This window comes from Geotrypetes seraphini, chromosome 3 (genome assembly GCF_902459505.1).
Source record: "Geotrypetes seraphini chromosome 3, aGeoSer1.1, whole genome shotgun sequence".
In the NCBI taxonomy this organism is placed as follows: domain Eukaryota; kingdom Metazoa; phylum Chordata; class Amphibia; order Gymnophiona; family Dermophiidae; genus Geotrypetes; species Geotrypetes seraphini.
In genome coordinates, this window is record NC_047086.1 from 7,972,234 (window position 1) to 7,996,609 (window position 24,376).

Below are 24,376 nucleotides of genomic sequence, written 5' to 3' on the forward strand. Positions count from 1 at the left end.
AATCGATTAGGGCATCCAGTTTCCAAGCGCACTCTGTCTAACTGGTTGGCCGCTTGCATTTCCTTTTGCTACGCTCAGGCTGGCCTTCCTCCCCCGGGTCGAGTCACGGGGCACAAGGTCCGAGCGATGGCAGCTTCGATAGCTTTCCTCCGATCCACTCCGATGGAGGACATATGTAAGGCTGCCACTTGGTCTTCGGTTCATACATTCACCTCTCATTACTGTCTGGACACTTTATCCAGGAGTGACGGCCGGTTTGGCCAGTCAGTTTTGCAAAATCTGTTTTCCTAAATTGCCATCCTCCCACCTGCCCTTTTTTGGGTTAGCTTGGAGGTCACCCACATGTGAGAATATCATGCCTGCTTGTCCTGGGATAAAGCACAGTTACTTACCGTAACAGGTGTTATCCAGGGACAGCAGGCATATATTCTCACAACCCGCCCGCCTCCCCGGGGATGGCTTCCTTGCTAGTTATGGAACTGAGGACCACGAGGTGGGATGCGCCCTCTAGTGGGCGAGAAGGCACGCACATGCGTGGTGCAGTGTGCAAACTTGAAACTTCAATCAAGTTTGCTTGAAAAGCTGTCCGCGCCGGGGCTCCGTAGATGACGTCACCCACATGTGAGAATATATGCCTGCTGTCCCTGGATAACACCTGTTACGGTAAGTAACTGTGCTGATCGGTCTATGTTGAATTACGGTAATAGCCTCTTCTATGATCACACTGAACTTGATCCTTGGAAGCCACAACATACTGATTTTCAGGATTTCCTTGGTGAATGTTCACAAGAGGCAAAATACAGACTACATATGTACTCCCCATGAAAATTGACTGGGCTGGGCCAGATGCTAACTGGCTAAAAAACAACTGGTCCTTGATTTTTGTTGGCATGCTGCCTCTGCTTTAGCATTAGTACCCCAGGTAAAGCTTGCATGTGTAGGAGTTGCTGGGAATGTTTTTTCTAATTTTAGAGCGTTTCACTTAAGGTCTCTGCATGCACCACTCACTCACAGAAGGCCCAGCAATAAGGGAAGAGAGAAGGCTTTGAGCTGGGCATGGTATTGATGCAAAAGACTGGGTGTGAGCCTGGTGTGCTTTCAGGAGGGCACAGAAGGCTAATAAAAAGTAGCCTGCAGCACTTTTGAAAGTGCCTAAATGTCACTGGGTGAGACTGGAAATACAGCATGGTTTCAGCTGGAAGAACTTGTCTAGAACAGGGATTTCCAACCCACATTCACAGATGGTCTGATTTGTGGCTTTTCTTTTTAGACGAGTGTGGAAACTTCACATCCTGTGAGCAGTGTGTTGACTCCATGAGAAGAAACCTAACCTGCCTGTGGGTGTCCTGCTTGCATGGTAAGTAGGAAGAGATTGTTTAATGACTGGAACCTGAAATTTTGCTTATAAAACATCCCTATTGTCTTCTAGAAGCCATGCTGAGTGATATCCAGCCATTAGTGAACCATACTGCTCTGATGCACTAAAGATACTGACTGGATCGCTATTGGCTGATTCTCAAGCAGTGATCGATGCGCTATCAAGTTTGCATGCAACACACATTTGACACATACCCAGAGCCCTAACAGCAGTGACAAAGGAAGCAGCCTCCTGTCACTGCTGTTAGGGCTTCTCTTTTTTTTTTTTTTTTTTAATGGCATAGATGTGGTGTGTGTGTGTTACACATGTACAGTTTGCCCCACTAAAAAAAAGAAAAAGCCCCCCACTCCACCGAGTCCCCTAAACCAATTCCCTCTCCTCAAAATAGGCGGGAGAGATGCCAACTCCCTTCATCCACACATAACACCCCCATGCCTTGCCCCCCCCCCCCCCACCGTGCCAGGCACCTCCCAAGCCACCAAACCCAAAAAATGGAATCTGTCCCCTTTTAACTTTAGAGAGTGCCATGGGACCGGACAATCTACATCCCAGGGTACTCAGAGAGTTGTGCGATGTCCTAGCGAAACCGTTTTCCATGCTGTTCAATCTTTCACTGAGTACAGGAAGAGTCCCCTTGGACTGGAAAACAGCTAACGTCACTCCACTGCACAAAAAGGGTTGCAGAGCAGAAGCTGCGAATTACAGACCGGTGAGTTTCACATCGATAGTGAGTAAACTCATGGAAACACTAATTAAACATGAATTAGATAAAATCCTGAACGAGGAGAATCTACGGGATCCCCACCAACATGGATTTACCAAGGGTAGGTCCTGCCAATCCAATCTAATTAGCTTCTTTGACTGGGTCACAAGAAAACTGGATTTGGGAGAGTCCTTAGATGTCGTGTACTTGGACTTCAGTAAAGCTTTTGATAGCGTTCCACACCATAGGTTATTGAGCAAGATGAAATCGATGGGATTAGGAGAAACACTAACTACATGGGTCAATGATTGGCTAAGTGGTAGACTTCAGAGGGTAGTGGTTAATGGTACCCCCTCCAAATTTAATGGCGACACCAGGAAGTATTTCTTCACCAAAAGAGTGGCTGATCATTGGAATGAACTCCCAGTGCAGGTGATCGAGGCCAGCAGCGTGCCAGATTTTAAGAATAATTGGGATGCACATGTGGGATCTCTAAGAGGGTAAATTTGGGGGAGGGTCATCAGAGTTGACGACTTGATGGGCTATGGGATATCTAAGAGGGCAAAGTTAGGGGGGTGGGTCATTAGTATGGGCAGACTTGATGGGCTATGGCCCTTTTCTGCCATCAATTTTTCTATGTTTCTATTCTCTTCTCCTTGGAGAGGGTGAACAACCTGTCATTATCTACTAAGTCTATTCCCTTCATTATCTTGAATGTTTCGATCATGTCCCCTCTGTCTCCTCTTTTCAAGGGCAAAGAGGCCCAGTTTCTCCAGTCTCTCACTGTACGGCAACTCCTCCAGCCCCTTAACCATTTTAGTCGTTCTTGTCTGGACCCTTTCGAGTAGTACCTGGTCCTTCTTCATATACGACAACCAGTGCTGGACACAGTACTCTCTAGTTCACAAACTGCAGCTCATTCAGAACACAGCTGTCAGACTTATCTTCAACCTAAAGAAATATGATTCGATCTCAGCCTATCTCAAACAATTACACTGGCTACCAATTTCATCGTGAATATTCTTCAAAACATCATGCATCCTACACTACATAATGCACAGAAACTCAGCCACTCCTCTCGCCCAACTATTCTCAATGGCCTGCTCTACCTCATAAACAGAATACAGTTGAATTTACCTTCCACGAAAAATCTCCTTTACAAAAGTTTGTTCCATTCCATGCTTACATTCATAGGAGTAAAAACATGGAATAAACTGCCTGAAATGATCAGAAAAGAAACTAAACATACAACATTCCGGAAAAAACTGAAAACTTTCCTCTTTGATAGCTGAACCTACTTGACTTTTCAGAAATGAATTTTTCCACCTCTTTTGCTAATGAGCTCCTAGATAACTATGATTTCTTGCCTCCTTATCCCCTTTCAGCCCCTCTCTGAATGTTGCCTAGAGCCTGAATAGGTATGTGTTACACACAAATAGAAGATTAGATCTCAATCTGTATACTCTGGAGGAAAGGTGGGAAAGGGGAGATAGATGTTTAAATACCTACCTAATGTAAATGTGCATGAGTTGACTCTTTCATTTCCACCACTTCTCTTGGGAGAGCATTACAGGCATCAACCACCTTCTCCGTGAAAAAGAATTTCCTAACATTACTTCTAAGTCTACCACCCCACAACTCAATTTCCTTGTCATCAACAGCAGATGAATCTAGAGATGAGCGAATAATCATCCATCCTATAAATGAGAGTGCTCAGTGTTCTCTAATTGGTACGCCAGAATCTCCCACACAAGGGAAAATGTACAAAACATGGTTCAGTTTCTTACTTACATGCTGGCCCAAAATTTAAGAGATCAGTGTTGCTTGGGTCATAAATATCTCTAATGTGGACTGCAGTTATGTAAGTTTATACAGTACAGACCCTAGAATTCTGTGATCCAGACAATTGTGAATTTTTGTTTTACAGAAACCTTGAATAGATTAAGCGTTAGAACCCATGTGCATATCCAGAATAAAAATTTTGTGTTTAGAGGGATTTTCAGCCACTGTTTTGTTTTTCTCTTGCAGAAAATTTTACCTGTGTAAATGAAAGTTACGACGTGGCCAATTGTACAGTTCAGAATGGATCAGCAGAGTGTACAGGTAAATAATCCACTCCAGGACACTACTGATCCTGTATCATTTGCCAGTGCTGTTAGCTGAATCAGGGCATTACTGGCATCTTTCTACCCACTTGAGTAGTGTGTGTGGGTTCTAGGTGATCACTGATATATAGTAGCACTGGATTGTATTGGGTTCTCCTGCCAGTTTGAAACTATGTAATTCCCTGGGTTATAGATGGGTCCCCTTTGTTTTCTCGCTATGTATGTTCCCTTTTTTTTTTTTAAACTAAGTAAGCCTCATGGGTCGTCAATAGTTTCAAAGACAGTAGAAAAGCTGTGTGTTCTTCTGTAACCCATCCTGAACTTTCTGGGAGGATGGGATATACAGTGGTACCTTGGATTACGAGCATAATCCGTTCCAGGAGCATGCTCGTAATCCAAAATGCTCGTTTATCAAAGCGAGTTTCCCCATAGGAAATAATGGAAACTCGCTTTGATATGTTCCCTCCCCCCCTCCGCGTGATCCGGCACCCCACGTGAGAACAGGCACCCCCGCCCGACCAACTTTAACTCACCCCCCCCCCCCTTTGGCACCGGCACGCAGACCACAAGTGCCGGTGCCACTTGAAGATCTTCTTCTTCCCAGTCTCTGCTGGCTTTGAGCATGCATCTGCATATGCTCAAGCCCTTCTAATTCTCCCTCTCGCCGAGATTCTCGGCGAGAGGGAGAATTAGAAGGGCTTGAGCATGCACAGATGCATGCTCAAAGCCGGCAGAGACTGGGAAGAAGATCTTCAAGCGGCACCGGCACTTGTGGGCTGCATGCCGGTGCCAAAGAGGGGGTGAGTTAAAGTTGGTTGGGCGGGGGGTTCCTGTTCTCGCGGGGGGGGGAGGGATGTGCCGATTCGAGCGGGAGGGAGCCCTTTGCGAGCGGGGGGAGCGATGCCGGTTATCGGGGGGTGCTTGCAAATCGAGTCAACACTCTGTTTGCAAGACACGTTTTGCGAGAATGTTTTGCTCGTCTTGCAAAACACTCGCAAACTGGGTTACTCGCAAACCGAGGTTTGACTGTAAATCAAAATTAAATAAATCCTTATTCCATCATGATATTGGGAGGGTAAAGTCTCATCTGTTCTCTCTGATCCTAAAGCTCCACAGTCTACCTGATGCAAAACCCTCATGCTGCTATAATCAGTAATGTTGGTTGTTGTAGGTAATGAGACGACTGTCGCACCATCCGTGATCACTACCAGCACAGTCACTCCTGCATCAACAACAGGTAAAGCATGTCACCTTTTGCTGAGAGCAGAGGGGCTCTTGGTTTGTGGTGGGCGATCAGCATAATCTGTCGTGTAGTTGGTTCTGAGGAGGTTTTAACAGGATAACTTTCTATGAGTCAAGTCTGGCTACTGATTAGAGCTGTACTCATATTTCTTCCCTCCTGCTCTCTCCCCCCCCCTCACTAAACCATGTGTACCTTGTAATATTGAAGACCTGAATGGGGTTTAAGTCCTGTCCTGATTCTGTCTATAGTCTTCCAGGGGCGCAAGGGTCCTGCTGAAAGAGAGTCTTAAGGCAGCCGTTGCTGAATGGCAATGTCTATGGGTGGTATTCAGCAGTTGCCATCGGAGTGAAGCGATGCCTTACATTGACAGCTGCTGTTACTACTTTCATGTTTTAGATATGCCCCTCCCCACCTCACCCTGCTTATCTTGTAATCGTCTGGGGGTCACATTGAGTGCTAAAATGAGACTTATCAGCTGCAATAGTAGAGAAACTGACTTTTGATGGTGTTCTGTGGAAAAATACAGTATTCTCTCCCTCCCATCAGATGGTAGACTGTGTGGTCTGTGCACCTGGTTCCCTGGCCTAGCTCCCAGCTGTATAGGCTAAGGCTCTAACAAGTGCACTTCTCCCTCCGTATCCACGGGGGTTGGGGGCAGAGCCGGCACGCGAATATTTAAAAAATGCAAATATTTGGGCCGGTTATGCTACCAAGCCCCCCCCCCCTTAAGCCTTACCTGGTGGTCTAGCTGGTTTTCGGGGCAGGAGTGATCTTCCTATGCTCCTGCCCCATGCAGATCGCTCACAGGAAATGACTGCCTTGAGCTCCCGTAGTCTCTCGAGCCATTTCCTGTGAGCGATCTGCACGGGGCAGGAGCCTGGGAAGATTGAAAAATTTAAATGGGTTTTTGGGTTTAAAACATCGAACAACTGAGGGGGAAGTGTAGTGCAGCCTTCACTATGTCTCCCAAGTCATTGCCTGTGGGTAGTTAATTTAGTGAGACAGCTCAATCCCCACAGGACCCTTGCTGCAAAAGTGGAGGGGATTGTGGGGTCCCCTTCCTTGCAGATCGAGGCAGCCTCTAAAGAGTGTGCTTTATCTGTCTGGACTACATCCCCCGATCAAAGTAGTAAAACGGAAAAAACTATACGATGGCCTCCTAGCCACTCAAGCAGCAATCTACTGACAACTACCCCAGACTACAAGATGTTCAGACAAGAAATAAAAACTATACTCTTGAAACAGTCCTAACATCACATTTACTGTTCTACCTCCCTCTTCCCGCCATACTGAAACTACCAGACTTCTCTTTACCTCTCTAGAAATGACAAATGATCTTCCACTGTAACTACCGTTCATAATTCTTTTGTAATCCATCTTGAACCGCAAGGTAATGGCGGAATAGGAATCTCTAATGTAATGTAATAGTCTAGCATTATTCCCCTGTTATAGGAATAAAGCTAGTTTTAAAAATAAAGCAGAGTTCTGGCATGCAGCACAAGACAATGCATTCTAACCACTTGGCCAGACATGTCAGTGCTATACTGCTGGCAGGAACTGCTAGCTCCCTCCAATGTTTAATGTACGGCAGCAGCCAAAAAAGGAAATGAGATGCTAGGAATTATTAAAAAAGGGATGGTTAACAAGACTAAGAATGTTATAATGCCCCTGTATCGCTCCATGGTGCGACCTCATCTGGAGTATTGCGTTCAATTCTGGCCTCCTTATCTCAAGAAAGAATTGGATATAGGGTTTCCTAACAAAGAGATCATACCGTGTAGTACTGGGACATACTCAAACTCCTGGAGAAACCCCTTGGGAGTACCACAGGGTTTTCCACTATCATCTACACCAGGGATCTCAAAGTCTCTCCTTGAGGGCTGGAATCCAGTCGGGTTTTCAGGATTTCCCCACTGAATATGCATTGAAAGCAGTGCATGCACATAGATCTCATACATATTCATTGGGGAAATCCTGAAAACCCGACTGGATTGCGGCCCTCAAGGAGGGACTTTGAGATCCCTGATCTACATTATTCAACATCTACATATCATCCTTAGGACACTTACTGCAAAAGCTAAACTTAATCTACTACATATATGCAGATGACATTTCCATTTTAATCCCAGTGAACAGCATAACAAACGAAACCTCAGAATACATTTCTCATATTATGACCGAAATAGAACATTGGACAATCAACTTCAAACTGAAAGTAAACACAGAAAAACAAAAATCTTCCTTGCAAGCCCAACAGACAAAATTACCAAAACAATGTTACATATAAAAGATAACGACTACCCGATAACTAAAACAATAAAAATATTGGGAATCACATTAGACACACATTTGACAATGGTTGAACACACGAATATAGTGGTAAAAAAGTGTTTCCTGACTTTATGGAAATTAAAGACCATAAAAAAATATTTCGACCCATTATCATTAGTGCTTTCTACACTGGACTATTGCAATATCGTTTATATGGGTATACCCAAAAAAAACAGTGAGGAAACTTAGAATTGTTCAGAACACAGCGGTCCGCTTGATATTTGGATTGAAAAAAAGCAACCATGTTAGCCCCTACTACAGACTGCTGGACTGGTTGCCAATCGAGGCACAAATAATATTCAAGTTCTCTTGCTTATGTTTCAAGTTGGTTTGGGCACTAGCTCCTACCTACCTGCTACTTCACTTCGTACTATACAGCCCTACAAGACAAACCAGAAACAGCAATCTATTTGCATACCCAAGCATTACTGGCTGTAAATACAAAACCTTTCTGGATAGAACTTTTATGTACCAGGCAAACATACAACAACACTGGCTAGACAACTACATTAATGGAGCTAGACTGACCTACGACGCTTTTAGAAAAGTCATAAAAACGGCCTTATTCGACAGATATATCACCTAAACAGTAACTACACCAAACACTAAATCCAATTCTATTCTTTCTAATATGTCCCCTCTGAAATTCTTAACAAACTGTATGTTGTATTGTAACTCGCTGATTGTCCAGCTCTCTTCAATGTGAACTGCCTAGAAGTTGCACGATTATGGCGGTATAGAAGAATAAAGTTGTTATTATTATTATTACACTTATCCACGTTAAACCTCATTTGCCTGCTCGCAGCCCATTTCTCGAGCGTGTTTGACACGTTGCAGGTCTTCGCAATCCTCCTGCATCTTCACTACTCTGAATAACTTCATATCGTCTGCAAATTTAATCACCTCACTCATCATACCAATTTCCAGGTCTTTTATAAATATGTTGAAGAGCACAGGTCCAAGCACCGAACCCTGCGGCACTCCATATGTGACGCTTTTCCAGACTGAGTGTTATCCATTTATCCCCACTCTGTTTCCTATCCGCCAGCCAGTTTTTAATCCATGTGAGTATTTCACCCTCGATTCCATGGTTCGTAATTTTTCGAAGTGGTCGTTTATGCAGAAATTTGTTGAACACCTTCTGAAAATCCAGATATATAATGTTGACCGGGTCACCCTTGTCTATCCGCCTGTTTACTCTTTCGAAGAAATGCAGCAAGTTCATCAAGCAAGATCTTGCTTTGCTGAAGCCGTGCTGGCTGGTCCTCATCAGATTGTGCTTTCAACTCTTAACTCCCACTCACTGCTGTCAGATATTTAGACCCACTGTATCATTTCCTCTAGCATAATCTTCCCTACCCTGAATGTCCTTTCTAAATTAGATTGTAAGCTCTTCTGAGCAGGGACTGTCTATTGTATATTAAAATATACAGCACTTCGTATGCCTTTCAGCGCTATAGAAATAATAAATAGTAGTAGTACATGCATATAATTGGTCTCTATCTTATGCATATTTTAGTTATCCTAATCAACCTAATCTAATTCTCAATGGGCTAAGAGGACCTGCAAAAGAAGTGGAAGTAGGGAAACAGCAATCACAATATGATCAAGTTCAAAATTGAAGTAGGAATATCGAAGGGGAAGAGAACCACAGCGACAACTTTTAACTTCAAGAAAGGAAACTACGAAGCGATGAGAGTAATGGTAAGGAAGAAACTTAGAAACAGCTCAAAGAAATCGTAGACTGTAGAGCAAGCCTGGTCTTTATTCAAGGACACGGTGAGCGAGGCACAAAATCCGTATATCCCCAGATTTAGAAAAGGATGCAAAAAGAGCCGAACAAAAGACCCGACGTGGATAACTAAAGAAGTAAAGAAAGTGATAGGAGATAAGAAGAATTCATTCCGGAAATGGAAAAAAAGGACAAAACCGAGGAAAACTGGAAGGAGCACAGGAAGCATCAAAAAGAATGTCACCTTGTAGTTAGAATAGCAAAAAGAGAATATGAAGAGAGGCTAGCCAGGGAAGCACGAAATTTCAAACCGTTCTTCAGATATGTTAAAGGGAAGCAGCCGACAAGGGGGAGGTGGGACCGCTGGACGACAGATAGGAAAGGAGTGGTGAAGGAGGAAAAAGAAGTGGCGGATAGACTAAACATGTTCTTTTCGTCAGTGTTTACAAAAGAGGACACATCCAACGTGCCGGAACCTGAAAAAATCTTCAAAGGAGATCAAGCAGAAAAATTAACATCCATGGAGGTAAGCCTTGACGTACACAAGCAGATAGATTAAAAACTGACAAATCTCCAGGCCCGGATGGAATCCATGCTAGGGTATTGAAAGAACTAAAGGAGGAAATAGCAGAACTACTACAGCAGGTTTGTAATCTATCCCTGAAAACAGGCGTGATCCTGGAGGATTGGAAGATAGCCCATCTTTAAAAAAGGATCGAGAGGTGACCTGCGGAACTACAGACCAGTAAGTTTGACTTCGGTTCCGGGGAAGATGGCGGAAGCGCTGATAAGACAGCATCGACGAGCATCTAGAAAGGAATAAACTGTTGAAAACAAGCCAACATGGCTTGTGCAAGGGAAGATCGTGTCTAACGAACTTATTGCACTTCTTCGAAGGAATTAACAAACGGATGGACAAAGGGGACCCCTTAGACATCATATACTTAGATTTCCAAAAAGCCTTTGACAAGGTACCCTATGAACGCCTACTACGGAAACTGAAGAACCATGGGGTGGAAGGAGACGTACATAGATGGATCAAAAATTGGTTGGTGGGTAGAAAGCAAAGGGTGTGAGTGAAGGGCCACTACTCGGACTGGAGGGTCAAGAGTGGTGTTCCGCAGGGGTCTAGAAACAGGGACGAAGTGCAAAGTAATAAAATTCGCAGACGACACAAACTATTTAGTGGAGTTGGGACTAAAGAGGACTGTGAAGATTTACAAAGGGACCTGAATAAACTAGAAGAGTGGGCGACGAGATGGCAGATGAAGTTTAATGTAGAGAAATGTAAAGTCTTGCATGTAGGGGTTCAAGGAAGGTTTAGATAGGTTCCTAAAGGATAAGGGGATTGAGGGGTACAGATAGAAGTAGAGGTAGGTTATAGGAATAGTCAGGGACCATGTCACAGGTCATAGGCCTGATGGGCTGCCGCGGGAGCGGACCGCTGGGCGCGATGGACCTCTGGTCTGACCCAGTGGAGGCAACTTCTTATGTTCTTAGGAAACAGAAACACGAAGTACAGCTATACAATGGGAGGGCTGGTAATGGGTGAAAGTACCCAAGAAAAGGACTTGGGTGTAATAGTGGACAACACAATGAAGCCGTCGGCACAGTGCGCAGCGGCCCTAAGAAAGCAAATGGAATGCTGGGTACTATCAAGAAAGATATTACAATCAGAACGAAAGAAGTTATCCTGCCTTTGTATCGGGTGATGGTGCGTCCGCATCTGGAGTACTGCGTCCAATATTGGTCACCGTACCTTAAGAAGGATATGGCGATACTTGAGAGGGTTCAGAAAAGAGCGACACGATTGATAAAAGGTATGGAAAACCTTTCATATGCTGAAAGATTAGAGAAACTGGGGCTCTTTTCCCTGGAGAAGAGGGGACATGATAGAGACTTACAAGATCATGAAGGGCATGGAGAAAGTGGAGAGGGACAAATTCTTCCAACGTTCAAAAACTACAAGAACGAGAGGGCATTCGGAAAAATTAAGAGGGGACAGATTCAGAACCAATGCTAGGAAGTTCTTCTTCACCCAAAGGGTGGTGGACACCTGGAATACGCTTCCAGAGGGGGTGATAGGACAGAGCACGGTACTGGGGTTCAAGAAGGGATTGGATAATTTCCTGAAGGAAAAGGGGATAGAAGGGTATAGATATAGGAATACTATACAGGTCCTGAACCTGATGGGCTGCTGCATGAGCAGACTGCTGGGCGTGATGGACCTCTGGTCTGACCCAGCAGAGGCACTGCTTATGTTCTTAACCTGCCTGGATAGGTGTGCCTCCACTCCATTATCTTTCAGACAGAGCAAACCACTACACTATACAGCAGATGGGACTTAACCCACATTTCCAGAGTTGGAAAATAATAGCCTTACTGGGTCAGACCAATAGTCTATCTAGCCCAGTATACCATCTTCTCGGTGGCCAATCCAAGTCACAGGTACCTGGCAAAAAAACCCAAATGGTAGTGAACTTTGACTTCCCCCCATGTCTATATCAATAGCAGACTTTTCTTCCAGGAACTTTTTCAAACCTTTTTTCAAACCAGCTACGCTAACTGCTCTTAGTACATCCTCTGGCAATAAGTTGCAGTGCTTTACTATTCCTGAGTGAATTGCAGGCTCTATCCCTTTCTTTCCTTCTCAGAGGGACGTGTTTCCATTCATACTGTTTCTTCCTTTCTGCTGAAGATAGTATCCTCCTTTCATGTTAATTAGCCTAATTACTTGCCTTCCTTTCTGGAGGAGGATTACCCAAACCAATTTCATCACCTTCATTATCTGAATGTCGGGAGAGTGCTGCAACTATACCTTCAAGAAACCAGGTTTCGCAAGTTAGATCATCTGTGCTGCTTGGGGGTCAACTGCATCTAAGGCCTCAATTGCTAGGTAGATCAAAGAAGCCACCTTGGCAGTGAGTTTATTTAAAGTTTGATTTCCCTAAAAGCTCACTCGACCAGGTCAGTAGCAACTTCATAGGTAGAGTCCTGGTCCCTTTTTCTGGAGGACATTTGTCGGGCGGCTATGTGGTGGTCATATCACATTTTGAGTCACTATCAGATGGATGTGCCGCTTGGGCTGTAGCTTCGTTCAGGGCATCTGTTTTGCCTTCGGAGCTGGCTGAACCCCACCCTCGGTGACTAGAATTGCTTTGCTATATCCCATTCGTCCGGATTTGTCTGCCACTTGTCTTACCTGATAATTTTCTTTCCCTTTCACAGCAGATGAATCCAGAGCCTGCCATTTGGTTGCTTGTTTCCTACTGAGTGCAGATGTTGCTGTCTAGATATGTTGCGTGCTAATAGTTTGTTTTTTAGTTAGGCTGAGGGCGGGAGGTCTGGTGCTGTGAGTGGTAGGTGAGAAAAGGCAGAAGGGGGGGCTGTTTTATAGGTGTCAGGATTTGAAATGTTGCATGCAACCTCTGTTTCCAGTCTTCATCTGCTTTTGACAGGTTTTTTCCATTATTTTTTTTTCTTGCAGGTAGCAATACTACAAATTCATCTACACCATCTACTACCCCTACAGCATCTACCACGCCTAATGTAACCAGTATCACAACTACAGGTAATGGCTTCTATATGTAGAGCAGTATCACTAGTAAATATTTAGGTGACGGGACTAAAGCGCACGAGACAATTGAGCGCCTACAATACCGAGCAGACAATTGCACGCGGGACATCAGCGCACCGGACTTAAACTTAATTTTAAAGTGCTCCGAGGGGGAGTGTGGGGGGAACACCCCCACACATGCACACTTAAGTTAGTACTGTTGCCGCTGCCATTGGGGGGGGGTGTGAGGGGGAACCCCCCATTACAGAGGAAATTGACGTTTTTCCTAAAAAAAAAAGAGAAAAAAAACACCTCTTCCCTCTATCCCCCCAACACCCCCCACCCAACGGCAGTGCAAACAGTACTAATTTAACAACGGGGGTTCCCTCCCCAAACCCCCACTCGGTGTACTTTAAAATTAAGTTTAAGTCTGGTGTGCTGATGCCTTCCCACGATTGTCTGCTCAGTATTGTCAGCGCTCGATTGTCCTGCGTGTTTTCGAATATGAACCAACTATTTAGCTTCTCAAAGCGCCTGAAAATGCCTCTATCTGCAAACAGCTGAAAGCATTTTTTTTGTTAGTGAGAAGTAATGTGCACCTGCAATCCATAAAAAGTCTACTTGATGTCCCTTTAGACAAGTTAAAACCTGGAGGAGCAGCAGACCTTTAAGGCTACAGATTGAGTGGCAGCAAGAAACGTCCCAACATGAATCCATGTTTACTCAGTTGCATCAGGGAAAGGTTTCTGCAAACACAAGCCAATATGCATCTGACCAGATTCTCCATTTCTTGATTTCAAAACATTCTCATGAATTCCATTAAATAAATACCAATAATATCCAACTGGTTTCCAACTTCATAGCTCTTCAATTAACATTCCACATTACCTTGCTACGGCTAAAAAGGCACCAATGTTTGGAATAAACAGGAAGTTAGCTGCCCATTCACACCAGACATTCAATCCAACTGTTCATGAGCCATCTAGTTACAAGGATGTCAGCTCAAAAATCCACTATTGCTCTTTATAATCAGACAACTTGGTTCTCACCTTTCCACCCCACATTCACCCCATTAACTTGGATCTCTAATATTGTGCTACTAGAACCAACTCAGTCTATGGTTTATATTTGGGACTTGGGGCTTATCTAACCACAATTTTATGACTCAACTAGTTCTCCTGTGTTGATAAATCACATGAGTGGAAGAACTTAGTTAGAAATCTAATGATGAATTTCCTTTTGTGATAAGGTGGATCCAATCTAAATCCCCCAAAGTGGTAGTACACGGACATAGTCCACATATCACGTGATGTAAGCATTTCATGATATTGATGGCTTGGTTTTGAAAATACAGATTCTATAGATTTACCTCTTCTCAATGCAAAAATAGGAGTTCTAGGAAAAACATCAAATATCCCAATCTATGCTTCCATATTCTGTATGTTTAGGCTTAGTGCAACATTGGAGATCTGAGTGAATGTAAGGTGGGAGGGTGGTCCAAGTTGTCTGAATTATAAAAAAGCAGTGGTGGACCTTTGAGCTGGCATTCATGCCTAGAAGGCTCAGTGAAGAGCCAGAGGTTGTGGTAAAAGCAGATAGGTTTGGACAATTTCCTGTCAAGTCCATAGTCTGTTATTAAGAGATGGGGAAGCCACTGCTTGCCCTGGATCGGTAGCATGGAATGTTGCTACTCCTTAGGTTTTAGAACATAAGAACATAAGAACTGCCATCACCGGATCAGACCTTCGGTCCATCAAGTCCGGCGATCCGGACACCATGAGAATGGGCCTGAGCTTGATGGACCATTGATCTGATCCAAGGCTATTCTTATGTTCTTATCCTAGTTCTGGCTATTTGTCCCTATCCCTTGTCTTTTTAAATAATACCTGTCCTTGTTGCTGTTTTCTCTCTTCCCACCCTTTGTAAGTATAAAGGTATTTCTGGTGCTATAGGTGTGTAATTCTGGATGAACAGGTAATATTCCCATGCTCCCACTCCAGCTTTTGAATCACTCCTCCTTCACTAGAGGGCTCTTCTGCCCTTTTCAGTTTTTCCTTATGCACACAAGCTGGAAGGAGTCTTTCTGATTTTAATTTTTTTTTCAGTGTCTCTTCTTTGTGAATTTTTGATGACTTTTGGTGCTCAGAGCTGTCATCGAGGGTTCAGCTCTGCCTGTGTGGAGGATAAGCTGACTGAGGTCTGGAGCTGACAGGCCAATATCTTTGTGGTACCTGTTGGCTAACATGCAGAAACTTATTTTTGGAGCTTGGAGTCCATTCCCCTTGTAGCTTTTCTCACCTACTGCATCACAGATGCTTTAGTGCACAGGCTGTCAGGCACCTGTAGGGGCTCAGCGGGGTTCCACAGGGTGCCAGCTGCATTTCACCTCTTTCCTTCCATGTCTGCGGGTTTGTGGGAATTTGAGACTGGCAGACCGAAGATTCAGCATTGGCGGAGCAGTTCGTTTCAGGCAGTGATTTCTTCTCCCAGATCAAGCTACCTTTGCAGTTTTGAGGCAAGCTGCATCACATTTCCAGCACGGTTTACTGTAAGTAAGGCTGTTACAGCCTATGAGGAAAATCGGGGGGGGGGGATGTGGAGGTGTTTAAAGGTTTCTGCCCCTTCCCTTAGTTATCTCCACCTCCCCAAATCCTAAAATCTCTGGTTTTATTTTAGTGTTTTGGTGCCAAAATGCTGCCATGGTGGCCATCTTGGATTTCCTGGGTTTTATCTTTTTTTAAGTTCTCTAGAAACTTCAAATCACCTTGATGTACCTCAAAATTGGCAAGGATGGAGTCTTTAGGCTCCTTTACCCCTGATTCATACCATGTTTGCACTGGATGGATGCCCGAAGAGTTCCCTTGCGTCACGTGCCACGCAGCACGTGAAGAGGAGGGGACGAGAGCAGCCAGCTTAGCTTCCCCTTTGCTCTCTAGGGCTGAAGAACGGGAAGTGGGGTCTCTTGTGTGGAGTAAATCCCTTCCAGAACCCTGGAATGACAGTCATTCAAAGCACAGGTGCATAGAGGCCGAGGAGCCCGAGAGACGCAAACTGGAATCATCTAAAGGAGACTCCATGCTGCCCAATATGGCATTTTTCTCCAGAGTTTGTGTGATGTGGACAGCTTATCTGGATAGATGAGATCCCAAGGGGAAGTTTGGCTGCTCACCAGAAGGCGCATGAGGGAGCTTGGGCTCACAGGGAGCGTCTACTGCAGCATCAGAGCCTAGCCAGGATCAAGTGGGCCGTTTTGACGGAGTCTCAGATGAGTTTATTTATATGCCTGTACCTTCACAGAGCGAGCCCTCCCTGTCGGGAGATGCAAGTTCGCAAGATACATTGGTGACCTTTGATCAAGAGGATGACCCCACGATCTGCTGGCTGTTCAGACCCTTAGCTCTAGTTGAGCTTATTTTGGATTCAGGAGTTAAACTTGGACTCCAAGCAGGTCCTCTATGCTCCCTGCTCCTATGAACAGATTATGACCAGTCTTCCGCATTTTCCAGGCATCCTGACAATGTATTAGTTACAGAGCATTGGGATGCTACTGAAGGATCCTTTTAAAGTAGCCAAGACAATGGCTCGGCAGTATCTGATGGCACAGTTGAGTCAATAGCTGTTCGCTCTTCCCAAGGTAGATTGCTTGGTAGCACAGGTAACCAAATACACGTTCCCTGCCAAGTGAGGGAGGTGTGGCATTAAAGCATATGCAGTTTTGCAGAATGGATGTGATTCTTTAAGACAATTCAAAGCGCTAGTTTTGGGAATCAAGGCAGTTGCTGCAGCTTCCTTTGTGACATGCGCCTCTTGTATAGGTTGCAGGGTCTTGAGCTGGCCAACAGTGAGCCTTTGCCCCCATCTATTAGCTGGCGTGGACTATGTAGTCAATGTTCTCTTCCATCAGTCATGAGCAAAGTCTCGGCTTATTCGATCTCAGCCTGCAGAATGCTCTGGATCAGGCAGTGGGCTGGAGATTCTTCTTCCAAGGCTACCCTCAACAGACGTCCTTTCAAAGGACAAATGTTTGGAAAGGGACTCGATGTTCTCATGATCAGAATGGCAGATCAGCCAAAATCTCTACTTGATAGCAGACAGCGAACCTCTAGATCAGGGGTGTCCAATGTCGGTCCTCGAGGGCCGCAGTCCAGTCGGATTTTCAGGATTTCCCCAATGAATATACATGAGGTCTATTTGCATGCACTGCTTTCATTGTATGCTAATAGATCTCATGCATATTCATTGTGGAAATCCTGAAAACACGACTGGATTGCGGCCCTCGAGGACCGACATTGGACACCCCTGCTCTAGATGATCTGGGTGGTCTAATTTTTGTGGCTCCAGACACTTTCAGAAGTACTCAGGAGGATCCTTCCATGGAGCCAGAGATTCTCAGGTCCCAGGCAGAGCCAGGTCTCTTGTTCTCGTTTCGTTACAGCTTCCAAAAAAGCACAATGATGACAAGTTTTGAGCTGTTCCCATGAAGATAGAGGGACGGCTCTGAGTATGCAGAGCCCTGGGCATAGATCTTATCAAATTGTTGGGTGAGAAGATCATTCAGAGTGTTTGTAAATTCCAAATTGCCCAGCTCCTAATGGACTGGTGTGTAGGCTCCCTGGCAAGCAAGGTCACAGTTACAGTTCAGAGGCTATTAGATATTCAGGCCTTAGAGTTTTATGCCACCCGAAGATTTGGGCTCAGGCAGAAACTCTTTATACTTTATCATGCCCAAAAAAGGCTCAAACAATTGGAGACCTGTTCTGGATCTTACATCATAAGAACATAAGAATTGCTGCTGCTGGGTCAGACCAGTGGTCCATCGTGCCCAGCAGTCTGCTCACACGGCAGCTCCCAGGTCAAAGACCAGTGCTCTAAATGAGTCCAGCCTCACCTGTGTACGTTCCAGTTTAGCAGGAACTTGTCCAACTTTGTCTTGAATCCCTTGGAGGGCATTTAAAGTGCAGTTCGATCCATCATAGCGGCGGTGGCACCAAGGGAATTTCTGGATTTGATGGAGGCGTACCTGCACATTTCCATCTTTCCATAACACAAGTTCCTGAGATTTCATGTCCTGGAAAATAATTACCCTTGCACCTTTACCAGGGTGATAGTGGTGGTAGCTGCCCATGTGCATAAGTTGATTTGCAGGTTCACCCATACTTGGATGACTGACTAATCAGAGCTTCATTGTTCCCGGAAGGAGAACAAGCGATAGTCCACATGGTACATGTCCTACAAAGCCTGCACTGGATAGTGAATTTCCAAAAGAACCCACTGGTTCTGTCCCAATCCTAGGACTATCTGGGAGTCTTCAACACAGCAAAAGGTTGTGTCTACCTTCCAGAGGCTTAGACAGAAGCTCTGCACCCAGATAACAAGCTTTTTGGCTAAATCAGCTCTATCCGCGTGGCATAACCTCCAAGTGCTAGGCTCTGTGGCAGCCACAATAGTAATGTGCTCTGGATAGGATGTACATCTGTCAAGGTGGTCTCCTCAATCAGACCTCCTGAATTTCTCTGCCATGGACTCCCGAAGCCCGGGCCAGTATGAGCTGGTGGCTCTGTCCCCAGGTGTTATCAAGGAGTATGCCCCTCCAGATATCCTTGTGGGTAATTGTGATAGCGAATGCTAGCCTATTTGGCTAGGGGACCCACTGCGACAGATGCCCAATTCATGGGTGGTAGTCAGCTTCCAAAGGAAGTGGTCAATCAGCAGATTGGAACTTTATGCCATTTGATTGGCATGGAACAGGCTGGAAGAGAGTGGGGGGGCAAGCAGTCCAAGTTATTTTGAGCCATGCTACTGCGGTGGTGTATGCCAATCCCCAGGAAGATACTAAGAGTGTGCAGCTGAGTCTGAAGGCCCAAGCAGTCCAAGTTATTTTGAGCCATGCTACTGCGGTGGTGTATGCCAATCCCCAGGAAGATACTAAGAGTGTGCAGCTGAGTCTGAAGGCCCACTTATTCAGATGACCAGAGTTTCATCTTCAAGCTCTTTCAGCAGCGCATATTGTGGGAGTGGACAATGTCCGGTCGATTTCCTCAGCAGACACATTGGATCTGGGGAAAATGGATGCTGTCTACAGCAGCTTTTCAATCCATTGTTTGGCACTGGGGTCGCCCAACATTTGATCTGATAAAGACAGCAAGAAACAAGAAGGCACACTGATTCTTCAGTCTAAGATCTAGGTCTGGAAGCTTAGGTCTAAATGTTCTAGTCCAGCCATGACCGAAGAGCAAGCTTTTGTACGAGTTTCCTCTGTGGCCGGACACTCTACAGCAGTGGTCTCAAACTCAAACCCTTTGCATGGCCACATTTTGGATTTGTAGGTACTTGGAGGGCCTCAGAAAAAATAGTTAATGTCTTATTAAAGAAATGACAATTTTGCATGAAATAAAACTCTTTTGGCTAAGTCTTAACAATAATATTGTAATTTATAGCTAAAGAGACGTATGATCAAGAAACTGTTTATTTTACTTTTATGATTGATAAACATCCCGAGGGCCTCAAAGTAGTACCTGGTGGGCCGCAAGTTTGAAACGACTGCTCTACAGGAATGGAGAACAGTCATTCTCGTGGCTTCAGATTGACCCTGCAGTGTGGTATGCAGACCTACTGTGTCTTCAGAGGGGTTCAAGTCTCAGATTGTGAGTACAGCCAGACTATCTTTATCAGGGACCAGTGGTCATAGAAGATCTGAATCACTTTTCTGTTATGGCATGGCTTTTGAGCGTGCGGTGCTAGCACACAAGGGATGAAACTCAGAAGTAGTCATTGCTATTCTTCTCGGAGCCAAAAAGTCTTCAACGGTCTCTGCTCATAACACATGGGAAGCTTTTCAGCACTGCTGTATTAAAGAGAAAGTGAAGCCTTTCTCTGCTCCAATCTCCATGGTGTTAGCCTTTCTTCAGGCTGGCCTTGACGAGGGGCTTACAGTAGCGGTATTCTGTTTCAGGGCTTGAGAGTATATGGCTAAGTTGGTGCTTCATCCAGACATAGCCACATTCCTAAAGGGAATGCTGCAGCTCAGGCCCCTGACAAAACACCCATTTTCTTCATGGAACTTAACATGATTTCGCAAGGCCTCAGTCAGGCTCCATATGAGCTGCTGGAGGAAGCGTCCTTGATGGATATGATGCTTAAGATTGTTTTTCTTGTGGCTATTAGTGAGAAGAGCTACAGAGAACTTTTCCTCAAGTTCAAAGAGGCTGGAGTTTCTTTGCGCACCCTTCCACTCTTTTTGCCGAAGATTATTTTAGCTTTCCAAGTCATCAAGAAGTCAGATTGCTGGCATTCCAGTCCACAGGTTCTAGTCCACAGATTCTGAAAAAGTTGTGGTTGTAGATGTGGTTTCTTCATGGTCGGAAGATCAGGTGGTTTCTCCTTGAGGAGATTTGTAGGGCAATGTGACTTGGTATACTCTACATACATTTTCCAAGTTTTACAGAGTGGATGTAGCGGCAAGGAAAGACTCTGCCTTTGGAGCCTCACTGTTATGAGTTGGTGCAGTGGTCCTGCCCTAGATTTCTGGGACTCCTTTTATGTGTCCCGTCTGTCCAGAATGACACACCTATTGCACTAGAAAAAGAAATTAGGTTCTTACCTTGCTAATATCTTTTCTAGTAGATAGGTGTGTCATTATGTTGCCCTGCCCTGTTGTCTTCCTGCACCTGCCTACTGTCTCAGTCAGAACGTTAGCATCCAAACCAACTTTAGTCAGACCTTAAGAGTACGAAGAATATTCTATTGCTAAACTCATTGGGGTAATTCTTGAGCTCCATAAATGTTTGTTTGACATGATTGTTTTGCTGTTTTGATTGATCAGTGGCAGTGTTTAACATGTTTATGATTTTAAAGCAGAACTGAGTTGGTTTGGGGAGTTTCCCCTGTACCCCCCTTCACATGTGTTCTATATGGGAATATCATCTGCTTTGGTACAAACTGAAGGGGGCAGCAAAGCTCTTGAGGAGAGTTTTAAAAGCTGGGGTGGATTCCTTCTGCACAGTTCACAAGCATGAGGATATTACCCATCCATCCAAAATGACACATCTATCTACTAGAAAAGATATTGGTAAGGTAAGAACCTAATCTCTTTATAACAATGCTGAAGGATGTGTAGGACTACAGTCTGGTTTGATTGAACCCTGTTAATTTTTAGTTGTACTTGGTTACCTCATCAGATGCATCCTTTTTTTCTAGTAAGCTATCAACATAATTCTGAGCTTGTTTGTCCCAATAGAAACATCTGGGTTCTGTCTAAGGCAGGGGTGTCCAATGTCGGTCCTCGAGGGCCGCAATCCAGTCGGGTTTTCAGGATTTCCCCAATGAATATGCATTGAAAGCAGTGCATGCACATAGATCTCATGCATATTCATTGGGGAAATCCTGAAAACCCGACTGGATTGCGGCCCTCGAGGACCGACATTGGACACCCCTGGTCTAAGGCATAAGTACTGATATATATATTTTTATGAGCCTGTCTTTACCTGCCCCTTTCCCCCAACACACCTCAGTTTTCCTTGCCATTGTAACTAGTAGCAGAGATCTAAAGGATACTAGAAGTGGAAGACTTGAAGGAAGCTCTAGTCTCGGCAGTGGAGGAAGTTTTAGTACAAGTGAAGTTTATGTATGTGGTTGGAAGAGGGGAAATAACCCCTTCCCCCAAAAAAAAAAAAGTTCAATAGTTTTGGAACATACAAACCTTGATCACTAATACTGTACATAGGGCCTCTTTTTCAAAGCCACCGAAGCCCATAGGAATTGAATGGACTGTTGCATTTACGAAAAAGGGGCCCATTGTGATTAAGGAATTGCGCCTTTGAAAACAGCTCTCCCCTCTGTCAGACACACAGAGTCTTCACAGATAAACAGCCACGCAAGCATTCCTCCAGACATGTGCATGCATGCAAGCATTTGAAGGGCAAGGATAGTGGTAGCCGTGTCCTCACCACTTGTATGCGATAATCTTTCTGGACACTTGTAATTTTATAACAGTCGTCTAGGACAGTGGTCTTTAACCTTTTGACACCTATGGACCGGTGGATATAAAATAATTATTTTGTGGACCGGCACTGGGATAAGTCATGGGCCAGACCCCGCCTCCATAATAGTACTAATTGTAACACCATTTTTTCCATTCATTTTTCATATATACACATACAATATAAATGTATTAACAACACATAATGGTTAACCACAAAATTAAAGCACACTGTATGCTTTTCAACATTCATTCCTACCTGAAAATAGATAACCCAATGCAAATGCAGGACCAAAAACTAAAAGTACTAATATTTACAAACAAACCCTAAGATGCAAGACTCTGCAAGCAGTACAACCCCAGAGGAAAAGAAACAAATGCATTTCTGCCTGAACAGACAGCAGATGTAAATCAATCACTAAATAAAAGCATTCCCCCTACCATTGTTGTCTCTCTCCCTCCACGGTGTGATCAACGCGGCGTCTTCGGGCCAGCTCCCTAAGTGCTGCATTGCACAAAGCTGTGGGCATCATCCTGCACCTCATCTGGAAGCCTTCTGACGTTGCGACATCAGAAGGCTTCCGGTTCAGGCGCAGGACATGCGTAGGAGCCTTTTCCCACGGCTTTGTGCACTGCAGCACTCAGGGAGCCGAGTCGAAGACACTGCGTTGATCTCACCATGGACCAGCGGCTGAAGAGCACTGTCTTCAGTCCGATGGATGTTCCGGCCCTGTGGACCGGCAGAAAATTTCTGAAGACTGGCACCGGTCCACGGACCAGCAGTTGAAGAGCACTGGTCTAGGACACACAGCCTCACACAACATAGTATGTAAGTGCTGTGCCATGCAGAGTAGCATCCCATCCTCTTCCCTCATGTCTATTTAAGGTTAGAACTGCTGCTGTTGTGAACTCGAAAGGAAGAGAGCGGTGTTTTCTAGAGAGAATGATGCTTCTGTTTTCAATGACTTCTCCTTTTTCTTTACAATTTAACAGGGAAGGGGCCTTCTAACTCCACCACCACCACCATCCTGCCTACCACTGTGCCTACTACCCATGCCCCTAAATCGACTTTTGATGCAGCAAGTTTCATCGGTGGCATTGTTCTGGTGCTGGGGCTGCAAGCTGTGATTTTCTTCCTATATAAGTTCTGCAAGTCCAAGGATAGGAACTACCACACACTCTGAGACCAGTGCTCGCAGCAAAAGGTTTCAGAAAGATGCATTTCTGCCATCTTCCAGAGGCTGATTTCTATTACGATTGTTAGAGTTGGTGCAGTTCAGCAGGATGCACCAGATATCTTTACTGTGCATTTTTATCTTTAAAACCCAGATGCACCAATATAGCTTTCTTTTTCACATTGCACCCCTTCTCTGGTGGAAATATTGTCCATGATTCTCTGTGCCATGAAGAGTAGGGGGGAGGAAAAGTTCTTAATATTCTGACCCTTAAAGATGTATGCTCTATTCAAGGCTGAGGTAGAAGCTGCAGTCTGCACTTTGTGCCTGCTTTACACCTTCCCTGCTGTGCTTACCTTTCTCTTAATGCCCAGCTGGTGCTGGCACGGCAATACTTGAAGTGCATTATTAATGCTGCTGGTGGCCAGTAGGGACAGCTGCATCCCCTTCGCGCTTGGTCCAGTTCATATCATTTCCCAGGTTTGATGAATGGAAGATTTGAACCCACTCAACTAGTCTTAGTTTCAAACAATTTTTATCTGACCCCAAACATGATCCTCAGTTGGGAATACCAAAGTTCTAGGCATTGAGTATTTACAACTACAATATGGTCCTATTCCCCCATCTCCCAATCCCCTTCCTACAATCTATAAAAAGAAAAACACCAAAGGTAAGAAGTCGCCTTCATTCTTCTAACAATTGGGAACCATGACCTTGAGAAAGAACTTGTCGTGGCCCTCCAGGTGTGCACAGAACAGTAAATAGGATCTGTATGTTTTTGTAATACCAATGAAAAGCAGCCCCCACCCCAGAGTTCGATAGTAACTGCTGTCAACTATGGCATGGCAGAAAGAAAGGCATTCCTAGTTAGAAATATGTATATATCCCTCCACAAGAAGTAGACCTGTACATATACCTACCTCCCCTCTTACCTCTGCAGGTTTACGAAATAGAGAAAGAAGGATCCCCTGTCTAATGGAGCTAGTCTTAATTTGCTCTTGTACCTTCAAATTTTGTAACAAACAAGAAGGGGGGAGTATTTGACTTCCACACACCTATATTTTTGTTTTGCTGGAGAATTAGAGCAGCTGTTTGAAGCCAGATTTCTTCCTGGCTCTCGCCATAGGTTGGTCTGATTTAAACATCAGCTAGAAACGGATTTCAGCAGCCCTTGCT

At 44.7% G+C, this 24,376-nt stretch overlaps 1 protein-coding gene across 1 annotated transcript in view; it reads left to right on the forward strand.

The window, feature by feature from the left end:
* The window catches only part of CD164 (CD164 molecule), a 60,309-nt gene extending 36,219 nt beyond the window's left edge, over positions 1-24,090 (forward strand). Inside the window, exons 2-6 of the mRNA XM_033938371.1 lie at positions 1,271-1,357; positions 4,110-4,184; positions 5,358-5,423; positions 12,980-13,063; positions 23,019-24,090. Coding sequence (XP_033794262.1) covers positions 1,271-1,357; positions 4,110-4,184; positions 5,358-5,423; positions 12,980-13,063; positions 23,019-23,209 — 503 coding nt within the window. The 3' untranslated portion in view covers positions 23,210-24,090. The remainder of the gene's footprint in view (positions 1-1,270; positions 1,358-4,109; positions 4,185-5,357; positions 5,424-12,979; positions 13,064-23,018) is intronic.
* Positions 24,091-24,376: the final 286 nt, after the last annotated feature.